The 18,913-nt window shown below is 43.3% G+C and overlaps 1 protein-coding gene across 9 annotated transcripts in view; it reads left to right on the forward strand.

Moving 5' to 3' along the window:
• Positions 1–18,913, forward strand: part of Cep250 (centrosomal protein 250) — a 50,040-nt gene that overhangs the window by 11,006 nt on the left and 20,121 nt on the right. For 6 of the 9 annotated variants that reach the window (XM_076851750.1, XM_076851749.1, XM_076851752.1 and 3 more), the window contains 17 exons: positions 729–811; positions 1,012–1,177; positions 1,883–1,989; positions 2,207–2,458; positions 4,434–4,530; positions 6,837–6,944; positions 7,456–7,617; positions 8,148–8,326; positions 8,623–8,805; positions 10,593–10,737; positions 11,544–11,690; positions 12,785–13,015; positions 13,950–14,143; positions 14,366–14,493; positions 14,705–14,874; positions 15,763–15,930; positions 16,322–16,456. In XM_076851750.1, the coding sequence (XP_076707865.1) occupies positions 729–811; positions 1,012–1,177; positions 1,883–1,989; positions 2,207–2,458; positions 4,434–4,530; positions 6,837–6,944; positions 7,456–7,617; positions 8,148–8,326; positions 8,623–8,805; positions 10,593–10,737; positions 11,544–11,690; positions 12,785–13,015; positions 13,950–14,143; positions 14,366–14,493; positions 14,705–14,874; positions 15,763–15,930; positions 16,322–16,456 (2,655 nt within the window). Of the gene's footprint in view, positions 1–728; positions 812–1,006; positions 1,178–1,882; positions 1,990–2,206; positions 2,459–4,433; positions 4,531–6,836; positions 6,945–7,455; positions 7,618–8,147; positions 8,327–8,622; positions 8,806–10,592; positions 10,738–11,543; positions 11,691–12,784; positions 13,016–13,949; positions 14,144–14,365; positions 14,494–14,704; positions 14,875–15,762; positions 15,931–16,321; positions 16,457–18,913 lie in introns of those variants that run through there. The other 3 variants (XM_076851755.1, XM_076851756.1, XM_076851757.1) reach the window with 3 other exon arrangements.

Here is an 18,913-nt window from a genome sequence, read left to right on the forward strand (position 1 = left end):
TTCTAAGGACCAATGCAATATCAGGGGACTTAGCCCAGTGGGCGAGTGAAACTAAAGGGAGGAAATGGATCCTTCATCCAGCAGGTGTCATTGTTTCTCTGTAGTAGGAGAGGTGTTCTTCTAAGACCTATAACGCATGTCTACGCTAGAGGGATCTATTTGTATCTTGGCTGGGCAGAATTGGCTTTGAAAGACCCATTTGTCTTAGTTCCAGCTCCCTCAGGCACCTGATCACATTCCCCTCAGAAAAGTTCTGTTGCAGGAAGGAAAGAACCAAAACATATTGAGTACCTTCTTTGCAGGTAGGGCAAAGATTATGGTATAATTATGTCACTTAGTCTACAAAAGAACTTTCTGAGAAGAGTGATATTACTTTCATTTTGTAGCTGAAGACACTGTAGCACCAAGAAGTTAAGTGACTTTACAAGGTCCAAAAATTATTATAGTAAAAATCAAGGCCATTAGTGAACAATAATCTTATGCTTCTTAGGTTCAAAGTTCTTTTTAAAACCAAATGCCATCTTTCAGAAGAGGTTATTGGTTCATTTTTGGAAAGAGGGATGCAGTGGATTTGCTTCCAGGACATAGTGATTGAGAAAAGAAAGGAAATTGCTGTCACGGGAGAAAGAATAAAAAGAAAGTGTGCTGCTATGGAAAGAGGCCTCAGGGAATTGGCTTGAGTGATGTTCTCTTTGGAAGTGAATAAGGCTTGTTTCTGTCTGGCAAAGGGGCCGATTCCTCCGCCTTGGGAAAGTGTGGAAGAGCCAAACCTGGAACAGCTGCTAATCCGATTGGATGAGGAGCAACAGAGGTGATGGACCCCATATTTTCTGACCTGAGTGTTTGACCAGTGGGTAGAGAAGTCTGATGAAAAAACTGTCCTGAGGGCTAATATGGATTAGAACCATCCTGGCAATGGAAAATTCCAGTCATTGTCATCTCACTCTCAAGAGGTCTAAGGGTTGGCACAGGCCTTTATTTTGCATTTGCTCTTCCCCCTCCCCAGTGCAGGTGTGAGAGTCTAGCAGAAGTGAATACTCAGCTTCGACTGCACATGGAAAAAGCTGACGTGGTGAATAAAGCCCTTCGGGAAGACATGGAAAAATTGACAGTGGACTGGAGTCGGGCCCGGGATGAGCTAATAAGGAAGGAGAGCCAGTGGCGGATGGAGCAGGAGGTAGGAAGGACAGAGAGCAGAACTGAGAGAAGAGGGCTGTGCATTCTGAGTGCTGCCCTGGTCAGTGTTGGAAAGGATTAACTTCAGAAAATGGATGGAAACTGCACTGTTGTCGTTAAAGCCTCTGACTATCCTTACCCATGCAGACAGCTTTGCCCATGCTAGCCAGGCCTGTGCTAGCAGCTGTGCTCTGTTAGGCTTTCTTAGTTCTGCATTACCTGCCTAGTCTAGGTCTTGCTGGTGGCATGACACTCAAAGCACTCTCTTCTTGCAGAAGTGACTAGCTTTGATTTCAAATGGATCTGAAGGTTTACTGGTCCCCTTCAGCTGGAGATCTGCATAGCTAGATGCCATGAAGGTGGTTACTAAGTTGCATAGAAAAGAAAAGACAGTTATAGATCCTGAAGAATTTTCAGGTTCCAGCTAAAGGAAACCAATGTTTCTTGAGCCCTTGCTCTATGCAAGGTGACTGACATATGTTAGATCATTTACTTCTCCTTATAAGTTTATGATAATAGCCCCCATCTAAGCAGCCACTGCATCTCCTTTTCTAATCTAGCTGACGGAAAGACTGCTTACCATCCAATGTCGTTTGTCCTTAAAGTCCCTTCTTTCACCCTAGTAGTCAGGAGTAATTCAAGACTCTTATACTGGCAAAAGATAGTCCTCTGCCCTTGGGTATGACCCAGGTTTCTGAACACACAGTTCTTCAAGGGCTATCTGAAGGGGGAACATGGTCGCCTTCTCAATCTATGGCGGGAGGTAGTGACCTTCCGACGCCACTTCCTGGAAATGAAGTCAGCAACTGACAGGTCAGTGTGGGAATAGGAAGGGAGGAGGTTTGCCCCTATTGATTCTGAACTTAAGGCAGTGGGCTGCTGTAGAAGGGGAATCAGGTGGAGATGGGGGGGTGCTATTGTTCATTTCAGGTGATTTTTTTCACATACCTGCCCCTCAGGCTTATTGGGCCTGACCTCCAAGTTCCCTTGGTTCCTATTGGAGTCTGCTCTTTTCCTTGCTTGTACTCAGAGATCTGACAGAGCTAAAGGCTGAACACGCGAGGCTTTCGGGGTCCTTGCTGACCTGTTGTCTGCGCTTGACCGTGGGAACACAGTTTCGGGAATCCAGTGGATCTGGGAGAGCGGACAGGAGTGAGCCATCCCAGTTGCTGCTCCTACTAGCCAAGACCCAGGAGCTAGAGAAGGAAGCCCATGAGAAGAGCCAGGAGTTAATACAACTCAAGAGCCAAGGGGATCTGGAGAAAGCTGAACTTCAGGACCGGTGAGATGGCCTGAGGTCCCAGGAAAGGCTCCCTGAGGGAAAACTGACTCATGAGAGAGTTATGGAAAGGCAGGAGAGAAATCAAGAGTGTTCCTACCATGAGAGGGAAAATAGATGTCCTGGGATAGTCTAGTTTGAAACCCAGTGCCATAGTTGGGGCTTTCACTGACCTCTGCCTTCAGATTACCTTGTAGCTCAGTTTTTCTCGTGTAGATTTGTATAGCTAGCTGTGACTCTGTCTTCTATCAATACCAAACTATTTGCCATACCCAGAATTACCAGTTCTTCCATGTTTCTCTGCCTTTGTATATGTTGACCTTGGCCTGGAATGCCACCCTCCCTTCCCCTCTGCTTTATCCTCTAAAGCATAGATCACATGTCACCTCTTCTACAAAACCTTCTGCGAATTTAGTAGGCTGTTATGTTACTTTGTCCCTGTGGTCTTTTGGCCTGCTTGTTACAGCATTGATCTCATTGTATTCCATTAATTATTTAGTTTCTTGCTGATTTTTTATTTTTGCGGTGCCTAGGGATTGAACCAACGGCCTTTGTGTGTGTTAGGCAAGTGCTTTACCACAATAACACGAGTATTTTAATTCTGGGTTTATAATGAAATAGGATTTTTATTTTTTTGGTATTGAGTATTGAATTCAAGGGCATTCTATCACTGAGACACATCCCCAGCCCTATTTTTTGTACTTTATTTTTACGCAGGATCTCACTGAGTTGCCTAGTACCTCGCTTTTTGCTAAGGCTAGCTTTGAACTCTCAATCCTCCTGCCTCAGCCTCCCTAGCAGGCGGGATTACAGGCGTGTGCCACCATGCTGGGCATGAAATCGGATTTTTAAATGATGATAAGAAGGGCAAAGACAAAAGCAGAGAGTCCCATTGAAATTTGAAGCAAAGTTTATATCCCATACTTAGGATTGTCTCTCCACCCATTGATGATATGTATAAATATACAAAATGCAGGATTATTTTGTTTGGTTTTTGCTTTTGGAGACACTGAGAAGCACAAAGACAATGACCATGTGAGTTAATTTTATGTCTCTAGTGCTTTGCACTTATCTCCATATAGTAGACACTAAATAAATGTTTGTTGAATGATACAATAATTAAACGAATGACCATATGGTGAGTTGGACTCTTAGAATTGGTACATGATATAATTATTAAGATTTTTTTATAAAAATATTTAAACCCCTGAATAATATTCACTTAAGAAATACTTATGGACTGGTGCAGTGGCTCATCCCTATAGTTCCAGCAGCTTGGGAGACTGAGGCAGAAGGATCACTAGTTCAAAGCCAGCCTCAGCAATTTAGCAAGGCACTAAGCAACTCAATGAGACCTCTAAGTAAAATACAAAATAATGGTTGGGGATGTAGCTCAATGGTTAAGTGCCCCTGAGTTCCATCCCGTACATCCCATCCCCACCCCCTGGCAAAAAAAGAGAAAGAAATACTTGTTTAGCCACCCACATGATGCCAGGCACTAAGCTCCATGATATAGTATTAAGCAATAAAGATGTCACTGACTTTAGAGTAATATCAGGGAGATTGACCATATTCTATCTGAATCACCCCTCCTTTTTCCCTATCAGAGTCAGAACCTTGGGCTGGAGGGACTTGGGACTATCCCATGTGTCAATTTTGATATTCTTATTGGCTTCAGGGTGCTTGACTTCAAGATCAAGCGAGGCCTGGAAGGGCCTGGGCCAGGGCTTTCCTTCAGCTCTTGGCCCCCAAACACGAGTTCCAGCCTTGATATGTGGTAAATCCCTGCATGTGTTTGAGTGGCTTTTGGCTTCCTGTTCCCAGTTCAAAGTTAGTAGCTTCACATGGTATTCAGGGAGTGCCCAAGGGATTCTGGGGGGCTGCAGTGGAAGTGTCTTTTGGGGCTGGGGTGTGTTGCATAGTAGCTTTACCTTCTCCATGGGATGCCTAAGTGACAGTGCTGTGCTCTTCCCTTTAGAGTGACCGAGCTCTCTGCTTTGCTGGCCCATTCTCAGAAGCAAAATGAAGATTATGAAAAAATGCTAAAGGCTCTGAGAGAGACAATGGAGATCCTGGTACATAATCCTTTGTTCTGGAAAAGAATTGGGAGTGGGCTTGTAGGTTCCTTCCTCCTTTATAAACAGGTAGTATAGGATACCACTAAATGTTTCTTAATGAAGTTCTCCAAAGCCAAAAAAATAGATTTTGATTGAATCTGATAATAAACCCATGAATTTATTCATTCAATAAATATTATTAACTGTTCACTATCTCAGCTGTTTTCCTGGGAAAATTATAATGGCATATGGATGCCATGTGTTCTTTTCAGAAAGAAGTAGCATATACTTTAAGAGACACAATGTCAAATTAGCAGGTTACCTGGGAAATAAATGAGGAATATGGCAATTTTTAGCCGGGAACAAAAGGACTTGAAGAAGTCAGGGTGTCTGTCTTCACACATGGAAGTCTGACATTGGGGAAAAAAGATTGATACATTTAATGTTTTCCAGGGCAAAACCAACATCAGTGGTTAGATATCATAGGGTAGGAAGTTTGGCTCACAGCTAGAACTACTTGAATGGTCTGTCTTTTTTTAAAAAATATTTTTTTAGTTGTTGATAGACCTTTATTTTATTCATTTTCTTATACGTGGTGCTGAGAATCAAACCCAGTGCCTCATACATATCAGGCAAGCGATCTACCACTGAGCCACAATCCCAGCCCCATTGAATGGTCTGTCTTATTAAAGGAGCAAAGCTTTGATTACTGACTTAACATGTGGCAGGGATGTTACTAAAGAAGTTCTTTTTTCTTTTTTTTTTTTTTTTTTTAAGAGAGAGAGAATTTTAATATTTATTTTTTAGTTTTCGGCGGACACAACATCTTTGTTGTATGTGGTGCTGAGGATTGAACCCAGGCCGCATGCACGCCAGGCGAGCGCGCTACTGCTTGAGCCACATCCCCAGCCCTAAAGAAGTTCTTTAAAGTTGCATGTTAGAACCTCTGGCTTGATTCCATATTTTCCTTTATTTCTATGAATTTTCAGATTTCTGATTTTAAGCAGCTCCTGAACCCCTGTCTACATTCACACCCCTAATTTTTTCATCCAGATTGGGGTCACCTGGGAGCTGGACTTGTTTGTGTTTTCTTGATTTCTTTTTTTTTTTTTTTTTTTAATATTTTTTTTAGTTGTCAATGGACCTTTATTTTATTTTATTTATTTATATGAGGTGTTGAGACTCGAACCCAGTCTCACATGCTAGGCAAGCCCTCTACTGCTGAGCCATAACCCCAGCCCTCTTGATTTCTTTTTGTCAAGAATTTGCCAGTTCAGACATCCATGGGGCTTAAAAGTAAGTGAATGAAGTGGATGAGTTGCAATACTTCTTGTTTTCCAATGCTATCTTGGTTAGTTTTCAATAAAGCAGGGGAAACTTGAGTTCAGTACTAAGGAAACAGTGAGGAGTGGCAAGGAATGAAAGACCCCAAATAAATGACTCATCTTGAGGAGGTATCCATTGTTCAACTTCAATAAATAATTACCATCTAGGAATGGTGGCTAGGTGTGGCTCATTTTTAACTTTTTTGAGAGAAGCCAGAACTTCAGACTTTTTGCAAAGTCTCTCCCTTTATACATGTTGATTCAAATTTTGGCTAAATAAAACATCACTACAGGTCTGTGTTTTCAAGCCTAACATAAGTGCAATAGGAAAAGAGGAAATCTTGAGTCTTCAAGATTATTACTAACTTTGGGGCTAGAGCTGGTTTATAGCTATGGTTCTCAGGCATCGATCTACTATTTGGAGGCAGTGGCCATCCCCCATCCAATAATAGCTGACATCTATTGAGTGTTTGCTTTGTATCAGCACGATGTTGTAGAATTTATGTGCAGCTTTAATTTAAGACTCCAAAAAAACTTATGAAATAGTTGCTGTTAATTATTCCTATTTTTAAGAGAAAAGTTCAAAGAAGGAATTGCCGAAAGTTACCAACCTAGTAAGTGATTGAGCAAGAACCCTAACCTAGGCAGGCTAATTTGGAGCTTTTAATCACTTTATCTGAACTTTTTATCATCACATTGCATTGTCTTCGGACTTCTTGGAAAAGTAGGGTTGACAGAATGAGCAGAAAAAGACTTTGGTTGATTTGGGGTCTGTAATTACAAATTATTTTTTGAGAGTTTGGCTCTTAGGTTCTATTCTTTTTTATATTTTTTATTTTAATTTTTTTAGTTGTAGATGGACACAATATCTTTAATTTTATTTATTTGTTTATTTATTTTTATGTGGTACTGAGAATCAAACCCAGGGCCTCACACGTGCAAGGCAAGCACTCTACCACGGAGCTACAGCCCCAGCCCTCTATTCTATTCTTTATGCAGGAGTCAAATCACACAGAATTAATGGAACATGAGGCATCTCTTAGTAGGAATGCCCAAGAGGAGAAGTTGTCTTTACAACTGGTGATCAAGGAGATAACACAGGTACTGGTAAGCCTGCTGTCATGGTACCTAGGTAATGCTTCATTCCTCTCCCCAGTCTTCCGTGTCCTCTCACATGCCTAGATTTCCAGTCTCTTGAGGTTTGGACTTAGGGTCTTATGGGATGAATGCTCTGTATTTGAAGATGAGATCCTTAAGGGATAGGTAAGCATTCATACCCTGGCACTATGTGGTGGGACAGGACCTCTTTCCTGTCACCAGCTGCAGTTCTCAAGCCAGAGAATAGATTCTGGTCTTTTGTCACTTCAGTAGCCTCTTCCTTTGTTCCCTTATTTATTATTATCTCAGAGAATGTTCTGGCCTTGTTGCTAGTCTTAGTGACCACAAGTGGAGTGTTGAAGAAATGATCCTTTTTTCTCTCAGATACCTACTCTAACCCTCAGGGAAAGGACCCGAGAAGGAAAACCTCAGATTCTTCTGGCTGTAGTGTGAGCTAAGCTCCTGCATGGACTCTAGGCTTCAGTCAATAGGGTGGTTACAGTGTTGTGTTGGTTTTCAGGCCTTGGTGGAAGAAGGGGACAACACTAGCCAAGGCTCTGGTCATGAGAGCTCCTTGAAATTGGACTCTAGTGGCTTCTCCTCCCACTTTGATTCCCAGGATCCAGACAAAGCTCTTACTCTGGTGCGTTCAGTGCTGACTCGGAAACACCAGGCTGTGCAGGTGAGGCTCCCTAGTGTTCCTCAGTCAATAACGTGGCAGCTAAACTGACAGATGCCCCAAGTACCTCCCTAGCGTGGACTATCCCTTTCAGAGGACCAGTCATGAGGTATCTATTCAACACCCCAAAGTGCTCCTTAGAATTTCTCCATGTCTGCCCAGTTATACTGTGGGTAACAGGCTGATTCTCCATGCCTGTGGAACTCCACATTGTACAACAGTGTTTATTACTATGAAAAGAGCTCTGGTAGGGTATGGGTATGAGTTCCTCCAATCTGAGGGACCTAGGCACACTTGCCATCCTCCCATGCCACCACTGTACTTTTGAAGATGATGAACTCTTAACACTCTAGAGCTCTAAAAGCAAATAACCCCTTGTCCTCTGACTTTTCAACCAGTCACATCTCTATTCCCGGCTTGCCCTTGTACCAATGCCTAACCTCATGTCCAATTGGACTTTCAGACTTCTGAAATCCCTCCTTTGCCCTTGCCCTCTTGCTTATCATCTCGTTTCTACTGCTGTCCCTCCACAGGACCTAAGGCAGCAGCTTTCAGGCTGCCAGGAAGCAATGAGCTTCTTGAAGCAGCAGCACGATCAGTGGGAGGAAGAGGGCAAAGCCCTGAGGCAGCGGCTGCAGAAGCTCTCTGGGGAGCGGGATGCTCTGGCAGGGCAGACTGTGGGCCTCCAGGGCGAGGTGGACACTCTCAGCAAGTGAGCAGATGGGCTGTTCATCCCTACTCCCATGTCTGGTCTCTGTCCTCATCCACACCCATTTACCAGTACCCATTATATCTTTGGTCAGCTCCTCCTGTCATCCCTGAGATCCAGGGCTGCTTTGCTTTGTGTTCTATTTAACAAGCGTTTGGGTTTTTGTGTTTTGAAATGATTAAAAAACAGTTTCCTGCTCAAAAGGAAAGATGGAATGTTCTCCTTTGACCTTGTGATGTCTGCTTCCAGCAAGGATTTTGGGTCCCAAGATCTGCTCATTTCTGGTCTCTTTATTCCAGGGAGCGAGAGCTCCTGCAGAAGGCCAGGGAAGAGCTGCAGCAGCAACTAGAGGTGCTGGAACAGGAAGCTTGGCGGCTCCGAAGGGCAAATATGGAGCTGCAGCTGCAGGGTGACTCTGCCCAGGGGGAGAAGGAGGAGCAGCAGGAAGAGTTGCACTTGGCTGTTCGGGAGAGGGAGCGTCTGTAAGTGTGACCAGTCTCGTCCTCTCTGGCTTTCCTTTAGTTCCACACTCCCCCACCTGCTCCTCTATTTTAGAAAGTGGACTGTCTAGAAGCCTGGCACAGAATGGGTAAGATTAGCTTACTACTTTCCTTTGCAGAAAGATGAATACACAAAGTTCATCCAGACTTTGTTGAGCATCCATAGAGATGAGGCACTGTGAGGAATATATAAATGAATAACAGATAACCTCATCTCAAGAAACTTGCAATAATGGAGAAGACACAAGTAAACAACTGTGAAATGAGAGTAGATGAAGTATAAGCTAAATAGGCCTTCGAGCCTGTTCCTTTCGTAGCATAAGAATAATAGTTAATTATTGAGAACCAGGAAGAGCTTTAAGGAGTAGGAGATGGTTTGAGTGGGACCTTGACCTATTTTGATAGTGAATAGGAGAGAGGCTAAAGGAACAGAATAGCAAAGAAAAGGAAGCAAGAATGTTCGTGGCATGTTCAGAGTAGGCTGGGATGCTAACAGATGAGACAGGGAAGTAACGGGAAATAAACTTTACTTTCAAGAAAGGAATTTGAGAGTCAATATTAAATCTATGAATTCTCTTATATGATGTTGCACAAGGAACAGGGACTTTAGAGCTGAATGAAAGCTTGGTTTAGATTCTGGATCTGCCATGGGCAGATTATTTGTAAAATGGGGATAAGACTATTTACCTTGAAGAATTAATAGAAAGATGTGTTTTAGAAAATGTCAGCATAGAGCCTGGCATACAGTAGGTCTTGAATAACTGGTAGCAGGGTTATCTTTTCTTCACCCTTGGTATATTCACCTCCTTTTCTGTACCTTAGTTCGTTGCAACTAGTGGGCATGAAGAGGAGAAACTTGAAAGACTGCCAAAAGGGTCATGCCTTGTCCTAGGAAGGATCTCCCCTGCACCAAGTAGAAGGCAGACAATCTGCAAATAGTTATATTTTTAAAACTTATCTTACCTGACTTGATGACATAGTTATATGATTCAAAAGGAATTTTAAAAGATTCACAAAAGATGGACACATGAAGTCTTACTTCCATCTTTGCTTTCTACATCCTGTTGTTTCCCTTCCTCCTCTAAACTATTTAAATTAATTTCTTGTTTATCTTTCCCATGCTGACTTCATGCAAACATAAATATAGATTCTTCTTTCTCTCACTTTTTTTGCATAAAGAAATGTATACATGGGCTGGGGACGTGGCTCAAGCGGTAGCGCGCTCGCCTGGCATGCGTGCGGCCCGGGTTCGATCTTCAGCACCACATACCAACAAAGATGTTGTGTCAGCCGAGAACTAAAAAATAAATATTTAAAAAAAAAAAAAAAAAAAGAAATGTATACATTTTGCATATATATATTATATTAAAAATGCACATGTGCCAGGCACAATGGTGCACACCTGTAATCCCAGCGGCTTGGGAGGCTGAGCAGGAGGATTGCAAGTTCAAAGCCAGCCTCAGCATTGGCAAGGCACTTAAGCAACTCAGTGAGACCCTGTCTTTAAATAGAATACAAAATAGGACTGGGGATGTGGCTCAGTGGTTGAGTGCCCCTGAGTTCAACCCCTAGTACCCTCCCCACAAAAAAATGCACATGTGTACTGTTCTTCATCTGACTTTTTTCACTTAGCATATTAGAGATAATTTCTTATCAGTTTTTGGAGACTTTTCTCATTCTTTTGCATAGAAAATGTAATTATATTCATGTTACCTTTTGGGTGACCACTTCCAAAGACTTACTCTAGCCCCATCTTCTTCGTTTCTCAGTCAGGAAACACTGGTGGGCTTAGAAGCCAAGCAGTCAGAATCACTCAGTGAGCTAATCACACTTCGGGAAGCTTTGGAGTCAAGTCGCCTGGAAGGGGAGTTACTGAGGCAAGAGCAAGCGGAAATGGCAGCAGCACTGGCCAGGGTGTGTAGGCCTCCTCTTTACTTACTGGGTGGATGGCTTAGGAAGTTGGGTTCCCAGAAAAAGGGCATGTAGCCGCCTCATTCTCTTTGCCCTTTAAGCTGTGACCCTTGGGTTTCTTTCCTCCATTCCTAGCCTGCTTCTGGGTTCTCTCCCTCTGAATGTACCCTCTATGTTGGAATTAGATGATGATTATGTCAGTCTCTTAAAACCATTCAGTGGCTTCCCAGCTCTGGAGCTGCATTCAAAGACTTTTGCCATCTGCCTCAAACTGTGTGTCTAGTGTCTAGCCTCCCTGTCCACTCCAAACCCACCCTAACCCCTGTTGTCCTTTGCTCCATGTAGCATTAGTTGCATTCTCAGTTTTGTTATGTTCCTTCTTGACTCTGGTACTCTGCATATGCTTTTTCCTCTGCCTGGACTGCTTCTTTCCTTTCCCTTTAACCAGGAACTGTTCCTCATCTCTCAATACCCAACTTAATTGTTAACTCCTCTACCAAGCACTTTTGACTCTTCCAAATTGAATGAATGACTTCTTTGAGTTTCCTGGAGCACTTTGGGTCTATATTTCTATAGTGTCCTCACAATTGTGCTTGTTCATTATGTCTGTGCCTCTATGCTGTGAGCTCCTGTCTTATTCCTCAATGAAGGAATAAATGGGCAAAGGGAAAACTTGTTTAGAATGTAGGGGAAGGGATGGAGTAATAACTGATATTTGCACCAAAAGCAGCAGGTGTTGGGAATGTGAACTGTTTACAGTTTTAAGAAAACTAGGAATGGGAAACGCTTTAACCCTCTTTGATTTGTAGGCAGAACAATCCATTGCAGAGCTTTCAAGTTCTGAGAACAGCTTGAAGGCAGAGGTTGCCGATCTTCGGGCTGCAACTGTCAAGCTCAGTGCCTTAAATGAGGCTTTGGCCTTAGATAAAGTTGGACTGAACCAACAGCTTCTCCAGGTGAGCAGAGATTTGTCTGATCTCCATGCAGGGCTGGAACCTGACTGAGACGCCAGTGACAAGCAAAGCTGATGCCCATATTAGGGCAGATTCCTTAAGGGATTAGCTCCCAAATGTAGTTTTGTTTCTTTTTTCTTTTCTTTTTTTTTTTTTTTCTGGTACTGGGGCACTCTACCACAGATCTATACCCCCAGCCTTTTTTATTTTGAGACAGATTCTTGATAAATTGCTGAGACTGACCTCAAACTTGAGATCCTCCTGCCTCAGCCTCCCTAGTAGCTGGGATTATAGATGTGCACCCATGCCTGGCATCAAACAGTTCTGAAATGAACAAAAGGAACATTTACTGTACACTGGAGAGCAAAGGATTAGATTTGAGAATTAGAAATGCTCCTGTCTCACACTTCTAGCAGAATCACCTTTGTATAGGCTTTAGGGAGAGTCATCAGAACTGGGAAGGGATTGATGTCCTTTGGAAGTAAGACCAGGTTTTTAATCTTGTTAGGTGAAATACTGGCAATCACCAGAAAATAATCCACCAAAGAGCCTAAGTCCTCCAAAATCTCTATAGGTTATAAATTTAACCTATAATTTTAGCAAAGGACCGTACTTACTCCCCCTGTTTTCTTTTTTTTTTTTTTTTTAAGAGAGAGTGAGAGAGGAGAGAGAGAGATAGAATTTTTTTTTTTTTAATATTTATTTTTTAGTTATCAGCGGACACAACATCTTTGTTTGTATGTGGTACTAAGAATCGAACCCGGACCGCATGCATGCCAGGCGACCGTGCTACCACTTGAGCCACATCCCCAGCCCCTCCCCCTGTTCTCTTGAGCTCCAGAAATATTCTGTTCTATTATTCTGAATTATTTGAGAACGGAATTTTGCCTTTTTTTAATCTCCATCCCCAGCATCCAGCCTATCCTGTACTTAAAATACAAGCAGATCAAATGAATGGATTTCCCCCCGCATCTTCATTTTTGGAGAATAGATTCACATCTCACTTAGATTTTGGTTTTCAGCACTTGAGACCCGTTAGGGAAACTTTAACCACTTGTCTTTGATGACCTGTACCCCCTTTCCTTTTTGGCCAGTAGTTGGAGCATGACAACCAGTCTGTGTGCAGCAGAGTAGAGGTGGCAGAGCAGGCAAGAAGTGCTTTGCAGGTGGACCTGGCAGAGGTAGAGAGGAGCAAGGAAGCACTGTGGGAAAAGAAAACTCACCTGGAGGCTCAGCTGCAGAAAGCTACAGAGACTGGAGCTGAGCTGCAGGCAGAGCTCAGGAGCATCCAAGAAGAAAAGGAAGAAATTAAAGAGAAATTAAATGAGGTGAGAATGGGGCTGGGGAAGTGGCTCAAGCGGTAGCGCGCCCGCCTGGCGTGCGGCCCGGGTTCGATCCTCAGCACCACATACAAACAAAGATGTTATGTCTGCAGAAAACTAAAAAATAAATAAAATAAATAAATAAATAAATAAATAAATGAGGTGAGAAGACGGTTATACAGTGAACACCATTAATTAAGATACTACTCATTGTAAAAAATAAAACATGATGAAAATGACTCAGGGAAAGTCTTATTTCCTAGAAATGACCAGTGTTACTTGTTTGTGGTCTATCTTCCTATTTTTTAAAGTAATTCCTACAAGAATCTGCTGATTCCTTACTTCTTCCTACCCACCAGTTTGAATTAGATGCTTCTCCTATATACTGTGCCAACACCTCATGCTTATTTCAACATCTGCACCATTCATTATACAGTTATCTGTTTCCATGTCCGTCAGGCAAGGCTGTGTCTTATTATTGTATTCCTTTGGCTATTAGTTCAGCACTGAACACATAACAAGGCTAATCAGTACATTTATTTCTTGAACAAATGAATGACCTGGCCCAAAGGTCATCTTTTTCCTTCACCAAGCCTCTCATAATAATTATACATAATCTTCCATTTCAGAATCCCTTCTTCAGGTCACTGGTCACTTTCTTCCTGGTATTATATGCATCTTATTTCTGAAAACTAAAAGTTCTTACGTGCAGGTCTTCTGTCCCCAGCAGAGAGTCTTGCTCATAGAAGAGCATCCTTTCAGGCTGGGGCTCTCTGGGTTGCTCAGGGAAATAGATAAATGCCAGTGTTATTAAGTGAGCAACATTCAGATTTACAGTGCTGGGCCCAGAATCTCTGAAGCGCCAATGGCCCTAACCTGGTATTAGCAGACCAGGGGAATTTTGCCTCTACTCTATATCTCACCAATTTCTTCCCCTCAGGCACTTTACCAGCAGGAGGCAACTACAGTTCAGTTTGAACAGCTGCATCAGGAAGCAAAGCGACAGGAAGAAGTGCTTGCCAGGGCAGTCCAGGAGAAAGAGTCTCTAGTAAGAGAGAAGGCTGCTCTAGAGGTGCGGCTGCAGGCTGTGGAGAGAGACCGCCAGGACCTTGTTGAACAACTTATGGGGCTTAGGTAAGGCTTTGATCCAGTTCAGCCAAGCTTAGAGAGCTTCACAAGGCAAAGGGTAGCCAAGCTAACTTCTGTGCTCTAAGTATATGACTTCCAAATGAATTATGAATTTATAATTGCCCCCACTAACTTCTCCAGGTAGTCAGTACTTAGAACTCCACTCCTTTTAAGGAAAGGTAAGGGCATTGATGGGTAAGATCTGTTCCTGTTTCCTAAACTTCACAGCTCGGCCAAGGAAAAGCTGGAGAACAATCTGTTTGAGGCCCAACAACAAAATTCTGTGATAGAGGTCACCAAGGGACAGCTAGAGGTCCAGATTCAAACTGTCACTCAAGCCAAGGAAGTAGTCCAAGGTGAGAACCCAAATGGAATTGGGCGTACTCTATCCATGGGGATGCTGAAAGTCAGGAATGCAGTGGGATGCTATTAAAGCTTTTCTCCAGCCAGCACAGGGCCTCTGAGATGGGAGTTGCTCATAAGATTCATGGGGAGCAGAAGAATATTATTAGGTAAAAGGAGCAAGGGCAGAGACTCAGAGAGCTGATCCTCTTTCTGGAATCCTAGGGGAAGTGAGGTGCTTGAAGCTAGAACTGGAAACTGAACGGAGCCAAGCAGAGCAGGAGCGGGAGAGAGCAGCCAGAAAGTTGGCCCAGGCTGAGCAAGATGGGCAGATGGCCCTGGAGCAGCAGAAGGTGGCCCATGAGGAGGAGGTCAAACAGCTTCAGGAGAAATGGGTAGGTGGTGAATGTGGCTGGGGTTGGGAGAGGCAGATGTGATTTCCCTTCTGTGAATGTACACCACCTGCTGACTCTTGGTCCAGGTGTTACTGCTTACAAGAATGGTTTGGACAGCATGGTATAAATAACTTCTAGGTATTAAATGAGTTAATAGCTGGGCGCGGTGGAACGTGCCTATAATCCCAGCAAGTTGGGAGGCTGAGGTGGGAGGATCATGAGTTCAAAGCCAGCCTCCTAACTTGGGTGGGCTCACCAGCATGCTGAGCATAGGGCCACTGTATTTAGCAGCTTTTGATGAAAGAAGTGGTCACTTACCTGGCTCTTACCTACTCTCTGAACTCATTCAAGACAAACCTGCCAGGTGCACTCCTAGAAATCATAGACTGCCCACAGCCTGCACAGCATCAGTAGCCTGCTAGTATTGCCTACTGCACCTGCAGGACTCGGAATCTTGGCCACACAAGGCTGGCAGGGGACATAGTGGGGCAGTGCACAATGTTGCCACAACCTTGAGATCTCTCCTCACCTCACAAACTCTTCTTACCCTGGACCTTCCCCCTACTGTGATCCCTCACCTGACCTGTGCCCTATCCTCATGTCACACCAGCATTGTTTTCTTGATACTTACCTTCCCTAGCCATGACACCTTTCCCCACATCGTTTCTCACCTTATTTGATTTTTTTTTTAATAAATCTCATTTGACTGCAAAAATTTAGTGAGACAGATAAGGCAGATTATTAAGCATTACTTTAAGATGAGGAAACAGGCTTAGTGGGGTATCGGGCTCACGTAGCTAGTAGTAGAGAGATTCTACTTTCAAACCAGTTCTTTTGCCTCCTCTCCCCACCCATTCGGTTCTAACAGCATTTCCTTTGCATGGCCAGGAGAAAGAGCACTTCCGGCTTCAGAAGGAGCTGAATAAGGCCCTGGAGAGCCTAGAGAGAGAAAGAATGGAGCTGGAAATAAGGCTGAGGGAGAAACAAACAGAAACTGAAGCCATCCAGGCACAGAGGGAAGAGGAACGGACCCAGGCAGAGAGTGCCCTCTGCCAGGTGGGAAGCTAGGACAACTGGAGTGGCACATCCATTACCATTTGTGACCCCAACTATTTTCTTTTCCTGTCCTTAAAGCAAGCTATAGAAGGGCTTCCAGAAGAGAATGTAGTACCCACTTAGTTGCCAGCGAGCGGGGTTTTCTATACTGTTAGTTGCAGGGCTTCAGAATGTCGTACTTCCTGAAGGAGGGCTGACATTTACCACATCCTGTCAGCTTGCAAACCAGTGGCTACCTTCGCACTTCCTGGTTCTCAGTCAGTGGGCTCAGACCTTCCTTTGCCATCAGCCCCCACCCCATTTGCTAGAGGGGCCCTAGAGCAGCAGCTGGGCTGTGCTTTTGGCCTCCTGGGCGAGCATGATAACCCTTGCCCTTTCTGCTTCTCCACAGATGCAGCTGGAAACAGAGAAGGAGAGAGTGTCCCTCCTTGAGACACTGCTACGGACCCAGAAGGAGCTGGCAGATGCCAGCCAACAACTGGAACGGCTGAGGCAGGACATGAAGGTTCAGCAGTTAAGAGAGCAGGTATGGAGGTTGGTCTTAGGCGATCATTCACCCATTCAACAACTAATAGTACTTTAGCACTTCTTATGCACCAAGTACTAGGCTGTGGGCTGACATGTGACAAGTACATAAAGGGGTAGCTCAGTGGTCAATTTGATAGACCTGGTCCCTGCCCACAAGAAACTTACACTGTGGTGGCAGGGACAGATGTGAAATGAGCAGACACAAAATAAATGATATGATTGTTTTATAATTAGTTTGTAATAAGTGTTCCAATAGAAATAAAAAGAATGATGTAATTGAGAGTGGTTCAAAGGAGGCCACTTAGGACAAGGTGGGCAGGAGAGACCTCACTAAGAAAATCACATTTGAGGGCTGGGGTGTGGCTCAGTGGTAGGGCATTCGCCTAACACGTGCAAGGCCCTGGGTTTGATCCTTAGCACCACATTAAAATAAAGGTGTTGTGTCCAACTATAACTAAAAAATAAATATTAAAAAAAGAAAAAGAAAATGACATTTGAAGGGCTGGGGTTGTAGCTCAGCAGAAGATTGCTCACCTAGCACATGTGAGGCCCTGGGTTCCATCCTTAGCACCACATAAAAATAAATAAATAAAATAAAGGCATTGTGTCCAACTATACCTAAAAAATAAATATTAAAAAAAAAGAAGAAGAAGAAAATGACATTTGAGCTAAGACTTGAAGGTTTAAAAGAAGCTAGCCAAGCCAGGCGCAGTGGTGCACACCTGTCATCCCAGAGGCTCGGGAGGCTTGGGTAGGAGGATTACGAGTTCAAAGCCAGCCAACTCAGTGAGACCCTGTCTCTAAATAAAATACAAAATAGGGCTTGGGATGTGACTCAATGTCAAGTGCCACTGAGTTCAATCCTTGGTACCCCTGCCCCCCATCAAAAAAAAAAAAGCAAGCTAGCCAACAGGGCATGGTGGCGTATGCCTGTAATCCCAGCCACTTGGGAGGCGAGGCAGGAGGACCCTAAGTTCGATGCTAGCCTTAGCATTTTAGCAAAGCCCTAAGCAATTTAATGAGACTCTGTCTCAAAAACAAAAACTAAAAAGGTCTGGGAATGTGACTCATGGTAAAGTGCCCCTGTGTTAAATCCCAAGTTAAGTCCCAAGTATACCCCAAAAAAAGAAGTTAGATATATGGTATAACACAGAAGAACCTCAAAAAACATGCCAAGTGACAGAAGCCAGATACAAGAGGCCACATTATGTTTCCATTAATATTAAATGTCCAGAGCAGTCAAATCTACAGAGACAGAATGCAGATTAGTGGTCGGGTCAGGGTGGCAAATGGGGAGTGACTGTTAATGGGGTGATGAAAATGTTCTGCACTTAATCGTGGTGATAGTTCAGAATTCTGAATATACTAAAAACTACCAAATTGGCTGGGCATAGTGGTGCATACCTGTAATCCCACCTTCTCAGGAGGCTGAAGCAGGAGAATCACAAGTTCAAGTCCAGCCTCAATAACTTAGACCCTATCTCAGAATAAAAAAGGTAAAATGCTCTTGGGTTCAATCCTCAGCACCAAAATAAACAAAAACACTGAAATGGCATACTTTTTGTTGTTGTTCTTTTTAGATTTACATGTCAGTAGAGTGTATTTTGATTTATTATACATTTATACATACATGGGGTACAAATGTATAATATGTCTAATTAGGATCCCATTCAAGCAGTTGAACATGATATTGAATTTCTGAAATGGTATACTTTTTGTTATGTGTGTGGATATTTTTTGTTTGTTTGTTTTTGTTGTTGTTGTTGTTATTTTTGGTACCAGGGATTGAATTCAGGGGCACTTGACCACTCACTGAGCCACATCCCCAACCCTATTTTGTATTTTATTTAGAGATAGAGTGTCACTGAGTTACTTAGTGCCTTGCCAGTGCTGAGGCTGGCTTTGAACTTGCAGTCCTCCTGTCTCAGCCTCCCCAGCCACTGGGATTACAGGTGTTGAAATGGTATACTTTTTACAAGTGAATTGAATAGTAGGTGAATTTTATCTCAGTAAAGGCTTTAAAAAGAAAAAGAGAAAAGAAAGAAGCCAGACATTTGGAGAATACTTCAGAGGATTTAGCTTTCTGAAGGGCCCTAGGACAGACAGAAAAGGGCTTGGGAAGTTCAAGGACAGAAAGCAGCGTAGCTTCAATGTGATGTCCTCAGGGGCAAGTGGAGAAGTAGGCAGGAACCCTATCTCAGCCAGAGTAGAAGCTTAGATTTCATTTAAAGGCAGTAGGAAACTGTTGGATGTCAATTAGAAAGCAGTTATGGAACATGATTTTATATGTGTGTGTATGAGTGTGTACATATTTTTTTTTCCTTTTTTCTTTTGCAGTGTTGGGGATTGAACCCAGGGTCTTGAACATGCTAGGCAAGCATTCACCCATCGAGCTATATTGTCAGCTCTAGATACAATTCTTCATTGAGTCAAGTGGAGAAAGAGAATGAAGAGA

The sequence above is a fragment of the Callospermophilus lateralis genome, chromosome 3 (genome assembly GCF_048772815.1).
Source record: "Callospermophilus lateralis isolate mCalLat2 chromosome 3, mCalLat2.hap1, whole genome shotgun sequence".
NCBI classification, from domain to species: Eukaryota; Metazoa; Chordata; class Mammalia; order Rodentia; family Sciuridae; genus Callospermophilus; species Callospermophilus lateralis.